The 16,986-nt window shown below is 57.1% G+C and overlaps 1 protein-coding gene across 1 annotated transcript; it reads right to left on the reverse strand.

Annotated features, from left to right (window-relative positions):
• Nucleotides 1-126: 126 nt before the first annotated feature.
• Nucleotides 127-13,910, reverse strand: ANKRD35 (ankyrin repeat domain 35). The gene is made up of 14 exons (XM_077155921.1): nt 13,692-13,910; nt 8,904-9,034; nt 8,194-8,282; nt 7,822-7,886; nt 7,034-7,091; nt 6,778-6,848; nt 6,408-6,514; nt 5,883-6,061; nt 5,200-5,237; nt 3,124-5,064; nt 1,736-1,825; nt 1,433-1,498; nt 758-852; nt 127-301 (listed from the first exon to the last, which is right to left on the reverse strand). Exons 1-13 carry the CDS (start codon nt 13,728-13,730, stop codon nt 790-792), a joined length of 2,937 nt encoding a protein of 978 aa, XP_077012036.1. The 5' UTR covers nt 13,731-13,910; the 3' UTR covers nt 127-301; nt 758-789.
• Between the last annotated feature and the right edge of the window lie 3,076 nt (nt 13,911-16,986).

Raw genomic sequence — 16,986 nt, forward strand, 5'->3', positions numbered from 1 at the left:
TTCCAACCCCTCCTTTGTCCCATCCGTACTGATTCCCGGGTCCAGACTCTCGAGTCTGTGATTTCAGGTGATGCCCTGTCCCCGCTGACCTGGGGAGCGCCCCCGCCACCCCCCCTCCACCCCCACCACACTGGGGAGTGCCCCCCCATCCACCCCCAGGGAGCACCCTCCATCCATCTCTGGGGAGCATCAGCACCATCCGCCCCCCATCTGCCCCCCCCCCCCCGCCCTGGGGAGCGCCCCCACCTCCCATCTGCCCCAGCCTGGCGGGGCCTCGGGCAATTGGGGATGCTCCTGTTTCCTGAAAGAAGAAATTGGAGAATAAGATGCACAATTTCCACGTCTCCAGTCTCCTCCCGCCCATGCCGAGAAGCCAAGGGGATGCTCATCCCTCGGGGCTGGAGGAGACGACCCCCTGTGCGGGGGAGGAGAGTGGAGGGGGGTCAATGTCTGGACGCAGGTGTGGGCGTGAGGGGAGGCTCGGCAAACCGGGGACCAGTTCGCACTATTCTCCCACCATCACTCACCCCAGCACTGGGGAAGTCACCCAACCCCATCCCATGCGTCAGCCCCGCTCTGTCCACCTGCTCACCTGACCCTAATGCCCCCGTGCTTCCCTGGGTGTCCTCAACTGACCTCGCCTCACATGCCCATGGCCCCCGCAGCAGGCAGAGGCACAGGGACTGCAGTTCCCTTCCCCCGGGACATCTCCAAGTCCTTCCTCCCAAACCCCTTCCCCCCTCAGCCCACAACTCACAACAGAGGAATCCCACGCCCGCACCAGGTGGCTCAGTCCTCCTGCATGCTGAGGATTCGCAGCAAGATGTCGTACACGTCCCGCTCCATGCAGCCCTGGGGACGCCGGGAGGAAGGAACAGGAGGTGAAGGGCCGAGAATGGGGAGGACGAGGAGGAAGGGGTTCTAGGGCAGAGCAGAATGCCGTTCACGAGCTATGTGCCCGCCCTCACAGAAGTTAACTTCTCCATGACTGACGCCTTAGTGTCACAAGGAAAATAACGCTGCCCCCTTCCAGGGCTGCCGTGGGGGCCACACACTGCTGCCATGGACTGGCATGCAGGATGTAAAGCATACGAAGCACCTGGTACACAACAGGCATTTCATTCTTTGTGGTCATTCTTAGACCTGATAAAGGAGCGAGCCGCCCACCTCTGCTTCCTTGATGGGGGTGTGCTGACCTAGGACAGAACTCGGAACAGAAAGGAAAAGGTCTTGCTGTGGACCAGGGATTGAAAGGAAGGGTAAGCACCTCTCCCTGCACGGCCACGCGTGACCGCCCTGCCCTGCCTCGTGGCCCTGGACCACGGGAGGTGCAGCTGGCCGAGAAGTGACAGTGACACATGCGGAGAAAGACCAAGACCTTGCAGGGAACAGCCCAGCTCCCTGCCTGCCCCCGGTGCTGCGCCATGCTCACCCGAGCAGCGTTCAGGAGGTGAGTCCTGTAGGCAGATGTGATCTCCTCGTGGCTCTTCTGGGAGTCCTGGGGGGGGGGGGGGCATCAGTGGGAGGACAGGGGCCACCACCCACCCACACCCCAACCCCCTGAGCGTAAGGAGCAGTGGGAGGGGACAGCTGCCTGTCCCAGTGGTCCAATGGGCCCCTCTGGCCTGTCACTGGCCCCGCCAGACCCACTGCCCTCCTCCAGTCCACTGCAATGCCCAGAGCCGAGTCTCCCACCTGTGTCCCCTCACTGCCCCCCTCTCTGTCGGTGGCATACCCGCAGCTGCAGGGCGAGCTGGGCATTTTCTCCCCGAACTGTGAGGACCTCCTCTGACAGCTGCTCCAGCTTCTTCAACAATTCCTTGATCTGAGCCAAAAGGAGCAAATGGAACCCACAAGGCCATGTCATTTTTCACTGGAAGCCCAGTGGGGCCCAGGGTCAAGGCCAGCTTCCTTTTATGGGGTATTGAATATGTACCAGAATTTTCTCATTTAACACTCAAAACAGCTCTGTGAAGTAAGTAGTATTGTCCACACTGTGTCGCTAAGGAGCCTGGGGAAGTCATTTGTCAAAATCAAGCAGCTGCTAAGTGAGGACATCATGACTTGAACCAAGAACTCTTCGAGTCCAGGGTCTGGGCCCTTCCTTTGTCCTGCTGCTGACCCCGGGGGGAGGGGACACGAGGTCGTGCGGGCTGGGAGGCGACGAGGGACACAGTTCCTGGTGATCCGTGGCAGCGGGAGGGGTGGCCGAAGGGAGGGTGGCCTCAGCGGATGCACACATCACATGCCGAACACGGCTCTGGACACTTTAAATGTAATATTTAATTCTCACAATAGCCCTATTACTATATCCCCATGTTATAGACGAGAAAACTGAGACTTCAGCATGTTAGATAACCTACCCAAGGAACGACAGCTGGTAAGGTTTGAAATCAAAATTCAAGTCCAGACCGTTTCAGCCCAGAGGCCACATTCCCAGCCGCGACACTCGATTTCCCTTTACCCAGTCGTCTGCTAGTGTCTCCTCTTCAACATAAGCTGCTCCTCTGTGCACCTGCCCCGCCCCACACCGCTTCCTACAGGCACGACATTCCTTCCGTTTTTTATGTGCTCTGTACTATGTAAAACTGATACTGCTTATGTTTTATAACATTCTTAATTTGATCATGCACACATTTTAGTAAGATGTCTGGATTCACTCATTTCACAGGCAGTTCTTGAATTAACTAAATTCATTTGTAAATGGATTATTTGGAGTTCATAAAACATGTCTCATAGAAAGTGTAATAGACTGCAGGCGACCCAGGCTTAGTTTAGGCTGCTGTGTGACCCCTGCGGACGGGTTCAGGGACAGACCCTGTGCAGGGGACCCCCTCCCCCAGACCCCATGCAGGCGATTCCCCCTCCCCCAGACCCCGTGCAGGGGATGCCCCTCCCCCAGACCCCCGTGCAGGGGACCCCCCTCCCCCAGACCCCCGTGCAGGGGACCCCCTCCCCCAGACCCCGTGCAGGGGACCCCCCTCCCCCAGACCCCCGTGCAGGGGACCCCCCTCCCCCAGACCCCGTGCAGGGGACCCCCCTCCCCCAGACCCCCGTGCAGGGGACCCCCCTCCCCCAGACCCCCGTGCAGGGGACCCCCTCCCCCAGCCCACACACACTCACCTGGGCCTCCCTGTCCCTGAAGGCCCCGGCCAGCTGCTCGGTCCTCCCGCGCAGCAGCTCCGCGGCCCTCTCAGCCTGCTCAGCTCGCGCGCACATCTCGCGGGCCCTGCACGCATCCTGGGCCGCTCCGGCCGCCAGGTCCCCTCTCCTGCTGCGCTCCTCCGCCGCGGCCGCCCGCAGGTGCCCCAGCTCCCGGCACGCCGCGTTGTATTTTTCCAGCAGGGCCTTCAGCTCCCGGCCCCACGCCTGGGCCTGGGCCACCAGCGCACTGCGCGCCTCCTCGTGCTGGCGCAGGCTGGCCGCCTCCCGCGCCCGCAGCGCGGCCACCTCCTCCGTGGCGTGGTACAGCAGCTGCTTCAGCTTCCCAATCTCCTGGCTCTTCCCGCCCATCGTGGCCTGGACAGCGTGCAGCTCCTCTTCCAGCCTGCCCAGGTCCTGCTCCAGGGCGGCCACCTGCGGGAATGCTGGGGCCTGCGAAGCCGCCAGGGGCTCCCCGCCCGGGGCTGGGGCTCCCCGCAGCCGCTGGTTCTCCTCCTCCAGCCGGGCCACCGCCTGCTGGGCCTGATGGTGCCGGTGCACCAAGGCGCTAACGGCAGCCCGCAGCTCCTGCAGGGGCACCGCCGCCGCGCCCGGTGTGCCCCTCTCACCCCCCAGGTCAGGGGGCAGGCAGGCCCACAGCTCCTGGAGGGCACTGTTCTGTGAGGTCAGGTGCGCCCGCAGCTTCTGCGCAGCCTCCTTCTCCGAGGCCAGCTCCACCGTCAACAGCCCCACACTGCGCCGCAGCTGGCCCTCAGGTTCAGGCACAGACCCGCTCTGCAGCCGCCGGCTCAGGCCCTGCAGCTCCCCTTGCAAGCGCTGCCGCTCTCGCCCGAGTTCTCCCAGCTCCGCCAGCAGATTGCTGTTGCTCAGTCTCAGTGCCAACACCTCCTTCTCCAGCTGTCCCCTGGCCAGGCCTCCTTCCAAGGTTTGCTCCCCTCCGGGGGCTCCTGGAGGCTCCCCCGGGGCCCCTGGGACTCTCTCTTCCTTCTCTGCACACTCCTTGGCCATGCACCCTGGGGCTGCCTTTGGGGCTCCCTCTCGGGGCCCCGGGGCAGCCTCCGCCCTCCCCTGCAGCCCCGCCTTCGCCCGGTCCAGCCGCACCAGCACCTGTTCCAGCCGTGCCTCCATCTTCTCCCACGCGGCTGCGGCAGCCTCGGCCCGGGGACTCCCCAGGGCACCCTCCAGCACTGGTCTTGATAAAGCCCCCCGGGCAGCGTCCTTTTCTCGCCACACTGCAGCCAGTTCCTCCCTCAGCTGTAGCAGGAGCTGGTCCACGGCTGCTGAGCCCGGGACTTCAGCCCCCGGGGCCTGGGGACTCTCCTGCCGGCCAGCATCAGGTTGGTCTGTATGACTAGGGCCAAGGGCCTGTCCCCAACTAGTGGTCGGTTGTTCTCCTGTGGCCTTCCCAGCGGTCTCAGACCCTGGGCTGTGGGGTATCCCCTGTTCCGGTGGGGACTTTCTGTGGGCTTCATCCTGGATCTCCCTTGGGGCTGAAGCCTGGGCCACCTCGAGAGCTGATGTGTTTGCTGTGGCTGCCTGATGCTGCTTCTTTAGCTCAAGTATGTGTTCAGCCAGCAGGTTCAGGGGCCCACCCTGCTCCATGCCGTCCCCTCCGGGCTGGGCACTACAGCCTTGTCCTCTCGGGGCTGCAGGCCCCTGGGGCAGGAGGAGCCCCAGCGCCCGCACCTGCTCCTGAATCTGTTTCTCCAGGCCCACGTAGGCTGCAGCCTGGGCCTGACACTCTTCAGTCTTCTGCGCCAGCTCCTGTCTCAGCTGGGAAACTTTCCGCTGCTCCTCCTCATACTTGCCCCTCCACTCCTCAGCACGTGCATCTTCCTCCTCAGGCTCCGCCCGCCATGCGCTCCCCGGCGCAGGGTCCCCCTGGGACTCCGATGCGGAAGCCTACGGGGAGACCAGGAAGGAGGGGAGGCTGGGCAGCGAGCCTGGCCCCCAAAGCTGCCCCAGGACTTCTGCTGGGAGATCTGCTGGGCAGCGCTCTGGGACGAGTCAGAAACGGGGAGGCCCTTAGGGTCTCACCTGGGATGCAAGCCCTGAGTGTTGAAGCAGCCCCTGCCCTGTAAGAGAAGACATGGGGAGATGAGAGCGCAGACAGCCCCATGCACTTCCAGCCCATACTCCGTCTTTGGAATTCCTCTGGGGGTGGAGAGTGGGGGGTGGCCCCTCAATGGATAATGCTCAGCACACGTGCTTCCTGGTGCCAGGGGCTCCCCTGCTCTGCGAGTCTGACTATCCAACAACCGCGGCTTCCAGTCCCTGAGGTGGGTCAATTCATTGCTTTTTTCCACTCATTTATTTTTTAGACACCCATTGTGTGCCAAGCCCTCCTGTAGGCTTTGGGGCCCTAGAAGCAAGCAAAACAGAAATGGCCTGTGATCTGAGAGGTTCGCGGGCCAGCAGGGAAGAGAGAGGTTGGCCAGCAAACCACACAAAAAGACATAAGATGACAACCTGAAGGTGCTTGCAGCAGCACGCACCAGAGCTGCCCTAGCAGGTGCCAGGCTCACTGGGGAGCTGCGTGGCCTGGCTTTGGGAATTTGGAGTCCCCTCACACCCACAGACACACTGAGTAAACTCTCAACTAAAGTGACAATGATTAGAACGTGGGTTATTTCCACTGGGGCAAATAGGATTCTAAGAAGCTTCCTTGCCTCTAAAGCTACTGCAGACACACCCGGCGTGACAGCGGGCGGTGGCCTCACCTCCCCGCCGCCGCAGGGCCTGTCGCAGCAGCTGCGGCAGCACCGTGTCCTGCGAGCGCAGGGCATAGTGCAGGGCGTCCTGTCCCCCGCCGTCCACGGCCCCCACGTCTGCCCCGTGGCTCAGGAGCAACTCGGCCACCTCGGCGCTGCCCTTCTCACAGGCCAGGATCAGGGCTGATCTGAGGGTGCGACACATACGAGGACAGGCTTTTAGGCTTTTGCTGTGGAACTCAAGAGTCCTGGTTCCAGAAATCCCACTCAGGGTCCAGCTGTCCCTCAGGGGCTCAGGAGAACACATCACGTGAGCCCATGGCCAGAGATGCTAGGTGGGATGGGGTGGCCACCACGGACCAGTAAAGAACCAGGAAAACATACTCAACGCCCCACAAGGAAGCAGTGAAGTGGCAGACACAGCTCCTTTAAGCCCGAGTACAGGACCCACCTTCTCTTCCCGGCATGCACACTTAGCCCTGGGCCCTCCTCAACTTGGGGGTCTGGAAACTGGGGGAGGTGGGAAGGACTCACTTGTCATCCTTGTCTGTGACATTAACTCGGGCACCTCTCTGCAGCAGCTGGGAGCAGATGGCCGCGTGCCCACCCAGCGACGCGATCATGAGCGGCGTGCGACCGTCCTGCACCGACAGGGGAGGCGGGTCGTGAGGGACGGGACAGCCAGGGCCCGACACAGCCCACCCTCCCCCTCCTCAGAAAGAAGCCCGCCTCAGAGGCCGCGGGGTCAGAAGCTGCCTAGAAGCAAGGCCTAACCCTGGTTCGAGGAAGATGAGGAGGAAGAGGAGGGTGGCGCTGTATACCTCCAGGCCACGGAATTTGCCCGACAGGTTCAGAGAGAGCAGCAGCCCTGCGTCGGGGACCACCCGCTGCCCGTGACACTCACATTATCCAGGACATCCAGGAAGGCTTCGTGGTCGCACAGCAGGAGCACACTTGAGGCACAGCCCGAGGAGGCTGGGGATTGGGGGGTGATGGGGTTAAGGTGGAAGCAAGAAGGGTCTGTCCAGAGCACAGCCCAGCATCGCCTCTGACCGCTTTAGCATTGAGCCTGCCCTGCCCTTCCCACCAAATGCCATCGTCCCTCCCCCACCACCCTAAGTCCCCTGCAGCCCTGACCCCACCTGTCCCCCGACGCACACCTGCCCAGTGCAGCGGACTGCGGTTTTCTCCATCCACGGCATCCTCGTTGGCACCGTGCTGCAAACAGCCACAAAGAGAAGTGGCAGGGAGCCCGGCATTACTGTCCCCCCTGCACAGCCACTCTTGGGGGTCCCCGTAATGTGGGGAGGGGAGAGGACGAGCCTCAGGGGAGGCCACATGCAAGGAGAGCCAGTCCTTCCCTTTGCACAATACAAACAATCTGAAATTTCAGCCCTGGTTCCTAAACACAGGGCCTAAGAAAAATCAGGTTATAGGAAAATAAACATATTGAGGAAAATGGCCTGGGTCCGTGGCTGGTGCTTTAGGGTCACAACTGGGAAGTTGGGAAAGGGCCTGGAAGAACGAAAGCAGAACAGCTGCTTGTCCAGGGGCCTAGTAGGGTATCTGCGCCTTCTGTACTTCCCGGGGTTTATTTACGAGTTCTCCACATGCCCCGTGAATACTTCTCATCTGTGCCACTAGATCCTGCCCCTCAAAAGCAGACAGCAGGCCTCCGGTTTAATCCAGACGCCTCTGCCCAACTCCCTGCCAGTCTCCACAGCAGTCGGTCCCTGCACACATGGCAGAGCCCCATGGATGACTAGTGACTGGCAGGGGACAGTCCCTGGCAACTGCTTTGTCACACAGTAGGTGCAAAATAAATGTTTGCAAATAAATGGCAACCAGCTATCTTCCTGGGGGCGAGAGGGGTACATTTGGGGATTACAAGTGAGGAGGCCCTCGGGTCCCGCTCCCCTTCCCGGGAGTAGTCGAGGGGTCGCCTCACCTGCAGGAGCACCTTGACGCACTGGGGCTGGCAGGAGATGGTGGCCAGGTGCAGGGCGGTGCTTCCTGGGGGGAGAGAGGGAGAGAGGTGGGCGGCCCCTGCTCCAGTGACTCACAGGGAGGGAAGGGAAGCCGCAGAGATCATCAGAGGGAGAGATTAGAGCAAGAAGCTCTCAGCCACACAGGGCTAGAAATTCCTGTTTCCCTGGTGCCTTCGAGTAGTGGGAGCAAGATAAGGTGTGAGCAGCCTGCAGGAAGGGGACGCCTAGGGGTGCTGGCCAGGACGGAGAGGGGGGGCCACAGCTGAGAGCCCCGCCCGGCCCGCCGCCAGGGGAGAAGGCAGCGCAGCGGCTTGGCGCTCCCACGGACTCACCGTCCTCGTTCTTGCTGTTGATCTCGGCCCCGTTCGCAAGCAGGAATGTCAGACACTCAGTCAGGCCCTCAGAGGCTGCCAGGTGAAACCTGCAGGACCAGGCCGAGAGGCGGGGGTGGAGGGCGCAGGGGACGAGATGCGGGAGTGCTAGGTGCTAGGCGCTAGGTGCTAAACGCAGCCTTCCAGCCACGCGCCCCGCCCCAAAAGCAGAAAGGGAAAGTCTCGCAGTCTGTCTTCCTGAGAAAGAGTAGGATGTGTGGCCTGTAGTCACAAAGTGAGGGAGCTGGAGGGAAAGATAGAAACAAGAGCTACAGTCTTCAGGGAATCCCAGACCAGGGCAGGACCTGCAGGGAATTCTGAGCACAGGAGCCTCCGTGGAACCGGCGGAGCAGGAGGCACGACGAGGTCAAAGTGGCTGAGACAATGGGTTACATCACCCTCGTCCAGATGGCCCCTTCCAGCCCTGCAGCTGCCACAGCCACCCAGCCATCCCCAGCTCTCCCAACACACACGTCCTCCACTGTCGTCCCTCTGGAGGTGAAAGGACAACATCTTCTTCCCGCAGTTTATACACAGCAAAGATTTACAGATACGCTTGCTAACTGAGACAAGAAACAACCCAAAGTCTCTCAAGCTGTGGGTATTCCGTGATCCCGTATCGTGCTGGAGTTTGGGACTTTCAAATGGAACGGCCCGGGGGACCAACTCACGCGGACTGGCCGGCAGGGCCCAGCTTGGTGGGTCGGGCGGATTTGCGGGAGGCCAGAGCCGCCACGCGCCCCACGTCCCCACGCCGCACGGCCTCCAGCAGCTTCTGGTCACGGCGGCTCCATCTCTCCACCTGGAGCAGAGCCACACACGGTGTGGATACGGGAGATAGGCGGCACGAGAAGACCAGAGGGAGATGGTTAGGGCGCGAGGAAGGGCAAAGGGCACCCCCCAGACCTCCCACTGTCTCGCACATCACCCAGCACAGATGACTCGTCCTCTCCAGGTGGGCAGTTAAACAGACAGCAACTCCCATGTCACCGAGAACCACTGCCAGCTACTGCCAGCCCTGGGCCAAAGGGGCCTGGACCACTGGTTTTAAAAATCCTCTGGGTGTGTTGAATGCATGGCATCTCAAATTTCTCTTTTTTTCTCATTATGATTACTGATGTTAGGTACCCAACCTCAGAGCCGTCCTATAGCCATCGCTCTTTTCCCTCTTATTTTCCAGGTCTTGCTGGAGCAAACAGAATCAACCCAACCACTCCTGAGTGGTTCAAATTGCTTCTCATCTCCCCCTGCCGCCACACGTTTGTCCCCAGTTATTTGAGAACTAAAACAAGGCGCCAGGATGCAGCTCACATCCAGGGGTCCAAATGCTTAGCTGTGTCAGCTATACCAGTGGCTCTGAGCCCCAGAACTGGAGGGAAAGCACAGAATTTCCATTTTCCCTTCTCATATCTATGCTTTTTAGTGAGTCTCCCTCCCCTTCCATGGCGACCATAGGTGTCTGCAGTGCTAAGGAGGCAGCACAGAGGTCACTGCCTCCTCCATTCTTTCCTCCCTCCCCGGCAGAAAGCAGCTGTCCCAGACACAGCCACACCTGGGCGTGCTTTGCTCTACCCTCTCAGCTTGACTGTGGGGGTTGGGTGGTAATTGTAATAATCAAAATGTCATGGGGCATGAAAGACAGCGCTGCGTATAAACACCCGGGACTGAAAGCACAGGGAGGCCTGGTGTGGTCAAGAGGGGAAAGAAGCAGGAGGCTGCAGAGCTCTACAGAGGCCGTGAGAAGGGCCCCGAGACGCACGTTTCCTCACTCGGGGTTCAGGGCTGTTCTAGCTACTTTCCCAGCGTGTGGCCTAGAGTGAGCCATTAAATACCTCTAGTCCCTTTCCCCATCTATAAAATGAGGGTAATAGCAGCTATCTCATCATGTTGTGAGTTTTATATGAGGTAATGTACATAAAATCTCTTTGTAAACTGTAAAGAGCCATACAGAGGTACGGCATCCTTACAAACAAAAACACAGGAAGCAGTGGGGGATTGGTGGGGGCACGTTGCATCTTATGAGGTGTGAGCTCAACAAGGACGAGGCCATGAGAGGAGATGAGGAAAACAGGGTCTGTGGAAGCCCAATAACTCATTTTCAAATACTGTTTACATAGCCAGGATACATTATTCATCGACTAGGAAAGACCTTAAACGCCCAAACCACAAAATTATCTAGTGTAGATGGAGTCTCACATTGTCCTCTTACAGCACAAGTCCTTCCTCACAGCCCCTTCATGTGCTATTTTAATCAGCTTCTCAACACCCCTAGAAGGTAGTTAGGGCTCGTTCTATCTATTTGACAGAAGAAGCTGAGGCACGTTAAGGTTAAATAACTGTCCAGGGTGTTTACCACCAAAATAGTGGCAAAATGGGGACAAGAACCCAGGCCACCCGACGTCCAATTCCAGTTGTCACCACCCGTACCACACCACTACCGAGCTACAGAAGAAGGTGTACGAATTTCCAGATAAACGGTCTAAGTCTGCCACCAGGGCAAAGCCACCCACACTCAGACACTACTCCCTGCGTGGAGAAGAGTCTCCAAACAGGCTAATTTTCAAAGAACAACATAAGCAAAATGACTCTTCCACAAACCAGGAGAATCTGAGATGTGAGAACACAGCTATCCAATGCCCCTTCGGGCCCGGGCTCCCCGGGCTCCATCACACTGCACTGCCATAAACTGACCTCAATCGGAAGTTCTGTCTAAACCTTGTCTCTAACTTTTCTATCCCTGAAATTAGGCAAGTAGCAACTTCTCTGGACCTCAGTTTCCTAATGATACAACCACACACAGGGCACCTGGCACTACGTCTGCTACACAGTAGGTGCACAAAAAATGCCAGTGCCGATCCCCTTCCTTCCTGGCCTTGTTGGTATGTTTGGATGTTCCTTGGCTCAGAATTTCCCAGCTAACGGAGTGAGATGAAAGGGTCTGGCTCTGCTCAGCCAGTGACTAACGGCAGTGAGGCTGTGTAGATGTAAAGGTGCTTCTTCGCAGTGCAGGCACTCTTCCTTCCAGCTAGGTGGTTCCAAACCCACCCAACTACCTTTCTATCATCTCATTATACTAAGGAGAGTTTAGAACGGGTGTAAATTCATAACCAAATCTTTCCTCCTTGGATTACCTTGCAACCTCAGGGGAACCGCCATCACCAAATTAATCAGCAGAATCAATAACAAGGATAAGCTTTGTGTTTCTAAAGCCAAGATCAGGGGCCTTTGTAGAAGTAATTGCAGCCTCCCATTATCTTTGGCTGTGCTCTTGAAAACCTCTTACCAAGATGGAAGCACACCTGCAGTAGAGAGAGGTGGCTGCCACTGAAGGACAGGTAATTGGAAACGAAAAGCCTGCCCTGGAGGAGAGAACTGAATTTCAGTGTTTTAATGCAACAGATACTCCTCTAAGTTCATCCTCTAAGTGGTTTTCTGGTCTACTCCCTGCAACGGCAGAGCAAGTTAATACGTGAGAAGCCTTTGATGACAGCCTGTATTCAACTAAAATAAGGTGAGACTACAGGGGCTGCTCCTGTCTGTGGGATTTCCTATATTCTGGATGCCTGAAAGTCGTTTAAAAGTAATCACTGTTTTTCCAGTCCTTACCTCGGACTGAGAGTGCAGGGCTCCGGCCTTGGGTCGGGGCGGTGAGGAGGGGAGAGGCAGCCTTTCAGGCTTGGGAGTAGCCTAAGAAGGTCGTCACACTACCTGTTTGACAAACAGGTCCCGACTTGGTTGGTCACCGAGGGAGTTGAGAAATTAGGATGAGGAGTGTGTGTGGACGTTTCATCGGGAAACCATGTACACCTGAAACTGGCCTATTTTTTAAGCCTTCTTGACCCCAGCCTGGCCGAAGAAACTGCACTGTCCAAAGACTGGAAAATCAGGAATAATGGAAGAGTTCCCCCACTGCTAAGGATGAGCAGACTTCCTGAAAGGGAGGACAACGGTGAGAACTCTCAGTGACGAGGGAAGGGTCCACATGAGTAACGTAATTATTATGAAGGAGACAGCATCTGAGTACCCTCTGCTTCTGGTATTTGTCATTCAGCGAGTGCTTTTTGGTTAGCTGATCAATGTGTGGGAAATAAGTGGTGAAACAAATGTAAGTGGGACAAGGACAGGCCTCAACAGAGTTCTTCCTCTTGCCTCACGGCTCCCTTGTAGGCTTCTGTGACCTGCCCATGCAGTGACCTCACTGAGCGTTTCTCATGTTTGCTTATGAACAGCACCACCAAGCAGGTTGGACCAAGTAATATTACTACAGGTAACTGGTTAATTTACTTCTAAAGAAGCCATAATTCCAGCTTCCACCAAAAATTCCATCCCCAGATAGGGGTCTCTGTGGGAGACCTTCAGAGATGGAGAGGCTACACTGCTTAGACACCACTTTCTGTAGTCGTTTTCCGTGTGTGTGTGTGTTTCTGAAAGAGAATGGAAGTCTGGGAACCCTCAGAGGGAATCCACCCTATTCTCTCCTCTCACCATCACCTTTCCCCAACTCAGTGGAAGAATTCAGATGAGGAAGAAGAGAGTACAAGGCCCTAGACAAGTGGGTGAGGGTTTAAGGTAAAGGGAGGTCCTGAAGGGAACCAGGCAGAAGGCCTTGACTGGCCCAAGAACCGGCCTGATGACCTGATGCTGCAGTGAACTGGCTAGGGTAGATTCTGCAGACAACTCACCCAGCTCCTTGGGGAGCGGCCAGGCAACTGTGTGCCCTCTGGCAGTGCCTGTTCGGCTAGCCAGACTGCAAGATTAACTCAGAAGGAGGAGGGAGGAGGAGGGCCAGGCAAAAGGGAGGAAAGTGGAATTGGGTGACCATTGGGTAGAGAGGGAAAAATGCTGGAGGAGAGAAGAGATGGCTGCTGATGTGGGAGCACTGATTCGAAAGAGGACTGAAGCGATATCTGAGGGCCAGCGGTGCCACAAGAGATGGGAGTGGAAGTGGTATGGGTGGGTGGGGGCAAGGGCGGAGGAAACTGAGAAGGAGAGCTAGGCTAAGGCACAGGGCGGGGACCACTTGCTGGGCTGACAGGGCTGTGAGGGTGGGCAGTGCTGTGGAGCAGGGCAGGAAAGCCCCATTCTGGAGCTTGGGGCTGGCAGCGGCAGAGCTGGGGGTGGTTCCATAGCTGAAGACAGAACTTAACTAGAAGACAGGCCTTGAGGAGAGGGCAGGGGCTGTGGGAAACAGCACAAGTTGGGCGTGTAGGGATTGAGAAGACAAGAAAGGAGCCGAGGGAAAGGACGTGGGGAGGGCAGGGGTCAGGAGAGCACGCTGGAGTGTGGGGGACGGAATCTTAAGGAGCTCAGGGTTGCGGGCCGCCCCGAGGGAGCGGAGGGGTTGGAAAGATCAAGCAAGAGAAAAAGCGGTGGTGTCCCGAGATGGGATTCGGGACTTCGGTCGCGACAGGGGTTGGACCCGAGCCCCACCCCTTCCTCCCAAACATTTCGGCACCTACCGCCACCTGTGAGCTGGAGCAGGAGAAGATGCGCTTCATGGCCGGGACTGGGCCACGGGGGACGGGGACGCGTAGAGAGTCGGGCCCAGGCTTCCCAGACCACCCGACTTCGCTGCAGCGGGGCGAGAGACGCTGTCAAAAGCAGGCCCCGCCCCGACCAATCAGAGCGAGAGCACGGGGACTGGGCCTAAGGCCCCGCCCCGCCCCCGTCCCTGCGAGGCAGACCGCCCACAGTCCAAGCCCCGCCCCCCGCCCGCCCCTGCGAGGCAGACCGCCCACAGTCCCGGCCCCGCCCGCCCCTGCGAGGCAGACCGCCCGCAGCCCAAGCCCCACCCCCGTCCCAGCGAGGCAGGCCGCCCGCAGCCCAAGCCCCGCCCCCGGCCCCGCCCTGGCGGAGGCAGACCGCCCACAGCCCCGGCCCCGCCCGCCCCTGCGAGGCAGACCGCCCGCAGCCCAAGCCCCACCCCCGTCCCAGCGAGGCAGGCCGCCCGCAGCCCAAGCCCCGCCCCCGGCCCCGCCCTGGCGGAGGCAGACCGCCCACAGCCCCGGCCCCGCCCGCCCCTGCGAGGCAGACCTCCCGCAGTCCAAGCCCCACCCCTGTCCCTGCGAGGCAGACCGCCCGCAGTCCAAGCCCCACCCCTGTCCCTGCGAGGCAGACCGCCCGCAGTCCAAGCCCCACCCCCGTCCCAGCGAGGCAGGCCGCCCGCAGCCCAAGCCCCACCCCCGTCCCAGCGAGGCAGACCGCCCGCAGTCCAAGCCCCACCCCTGTCCCTGCGAGGCAGACCGCCCACAGTCCAAGCCCCACCCCCGTCCCAGCGAGGCAGGCCGCCCGCAGCCCAAGCCCCACCCCCGTCCCAGCGAGGCAGACCGCCCGCAGTCCAAGCCCCGCCCCCTGCCCCGCCCTGGCGGAGGCACACCGCCCGCAGTCCGGGCCCCGCCCCCGCGGAGGCAGACCTACCGCAGTCCCGGCCCCGCCCCCGGCCCCGCCCCGCCCGACCCGCTCGCGCGTTCCTGCTTCACTAGCCGTGTGTCCAGCCAGTGCCGGGAGCCTTTCTGACACCCAGAGGCCTCCGGCCAACCTGGTTGACCTCTCCTCCCCGCTTCGGACCCCGGCCAAACACCCAGGCACCGGGAGTCGAGGAGAGGAAGGGCTTGGAGGCGGAGCGCTCAGCAGGGCACTGAGGACCGCGCTCATAGCGCAGGGGCCACTTCTTCAGCACCTCTGGGTTGGCAGAGACAGAGGGAGGAAGGGAAGAGAACTTTTATTCTACCGCCCCCCCCAAAAAAAAAACTCCAAAAGAAAAAAAATCGACCAAAACTGTGTTCACTATTTTCCCTGCCCTGGGTTTAGTCTTAGCAATCTCCTGCCGGTGTTCCCGACACTCCACTCCTTTCCCTGCAGTCAGAGGTGACCGCAATAAAATACAAACGAAAATCTACAGAATAAAGTCCAAAGTTCTTAATATGGGTTACCCGGCTCTTCAAGGCGTACAGGGCAGGACCCTGCCTTCCTCTCCAGTCTCATCGCTCACTGCTTTCACAAGACCCCAAATGTCCATCTATTTCAATCTACTGCAATTCCCTTTGCAGTTGGTGATTTATCCTTCCAGAAATGCCTCCTTTCACACTTGGTGAACCACCAAGTCAAATGTTTTTTCTGTTCGGCTTTCCCTTACAACCCCGCCACCCCTGCCCAACAAAGTAGCCTCTTGTGTTATACTCCTAGTACTTCTTGCACTGCTATATAGCAACTGCCTCTTTGCATATGCCATTATTTGTTTGCATGTTTGTTTTCCCTACTAAACTGGGCTCGCTGAGGGCAGGAATTTGTTTTTATATTATCCCCATTGCCTGGCACATACTAGGTGTTTCATGTCTGATGAGTGAATGAATGAAAGAATGAAGGAGGGAACCAAGGAAGCAACACTTAGTTGCCTGGGCAGAGCCTGTTGTTGCCATAGTTGCTTCTCAAACTGGCTCTGCTTCAAAGGAAGGGGTAACAGAAGCACAAGTGGGAGTTAGAAAAAGCCCCACTCGGCAGTGGAGAGGAGACAGATTCCTATATGGAGAAAAATATTAAAGGTGCATTTTTTTTTCTGGGAATGAAAAAAAAATTTGTGTGTTTAAATATCATTCCTCCACTCTGAAAACATGGCCCTCTCCCACTTCCCTCTCCTCAAAAACCTTCCAACTTCGAGACAAGTTAATGACAAAAGGATGGTTTTGGTGTGGTTTGTCTGCTCTTTCAGTCCTGAGCCTGGTGTTCTCTGCATCAGTGTGAGGCAGTGTGAAGATAAAGCCACACACACTCCCATCCTTTATGGGATCCCATAAGGATGGGAGTGTGTGTTCAGTTCAATTTCACATGTAAATTTCACTGTCCTTAGAACAAATTTGGAGTTAACTAGATATTTAAAAAAAAAAAACAAAGGATCTGGTTTATTTTTTTAAATACATTTTTAAATATCCCTCTAGTCTTATCAGCAAATGGTGCTGGGACAATTGGGTAGTCACAAACACAAGAATAAAACTGGACCCCTACTTCACACCATACACAAAATGAAGTCAAAATGGGTCCAAGAGCCACAGCTATAAAACTCTAAGAAAACTAAAAACTTAATCTTTGTGACCTTGGGTTCGGCAAATCGTTTTTAGATAGGACATCAGAAGCACACACAACAAAATTTAAAATACATCAAACATCATGAAAATTAAAAACCTCTGTGCTGCAAACAATACCATCAGGAAAATGAAAAGATAACCCACAATATAAGAGAAAATATTTGCAAATCATGTATCTATTAAGGGACTTGTATCCAAAAAATATAAAGAACTCTTACAACTAGATAATAAAAAGTCAAATAACCCAATTTTAAAATGGGCAAAGACCAAATATCCCTAAAGATAGAGAGGGATCAAGTGAGAGGGAGGAGTTGTAACAGAGAAGACAGGATTCAACAAATGAGTATGCCTGCTGAATCATTACATTGATATTTCTTTTGCGTCACCAGCGTATTTGAGCAGCTAGATGGAATCACCAGAAATCATGGAGCTGTAACCCATGCTTTGAAGTTCATTCTATAACTACTAGTTAAAATGTATTTTGAAATCTATCACTTTTCTGCATATACTTCACAATAAAAAATGTTTTTTAAAATGGGCAAAGGATGTAAATAGATATTTCTTTTTTAAAAAAAAACTTTTTTTATTGTATAGTATAACATATATACAAAGCAAAGAAAGAAAAAAGCAATAGTTTTCAAAGCACTCTTCTAGTTACAGGACAGATCCCAGA

This window comes from Tamandua tetradactyla, chromosome 4 (genome assembly GCF_023851605.1).
Source record: "Tamandua tetradactyla isolate mTamTet1 chromosome 4, mTamTet1.pri, whole genome shotgun sequence".
In the NCBI taxonomy this organism is placed as follows: domain Eukaryota; kingdom Metazoa; phylum Chordata; class Mammalia; order Pilosa; family Myrmecophagidae; genus Tamandua; species Tamandua tetradactyla.

Coding starts and splice junctions, on each gene's coding strand:
- ANKRD35 (XM_077155921.1), bottom strand. CDS start 13,730: ATGAAGCGCATCTTCTCCTGCTCCAGCTCACAGGTGGCG. Junction 5,238..5,882: donor GGCCCTGCGGCGGCGGGGAG/GTGAGGCCACCG, acceptor CTTCTCTTACAG/GGCAGGGGCTGCTTCAACAC. Junction 1,499..1,735: donor AGCTCGCCCTGCAGCTGCGG/GTATGCCACCGA, acceptor CCCCCCCCCCAG/GACTCCCAGAAGAGCCACGA.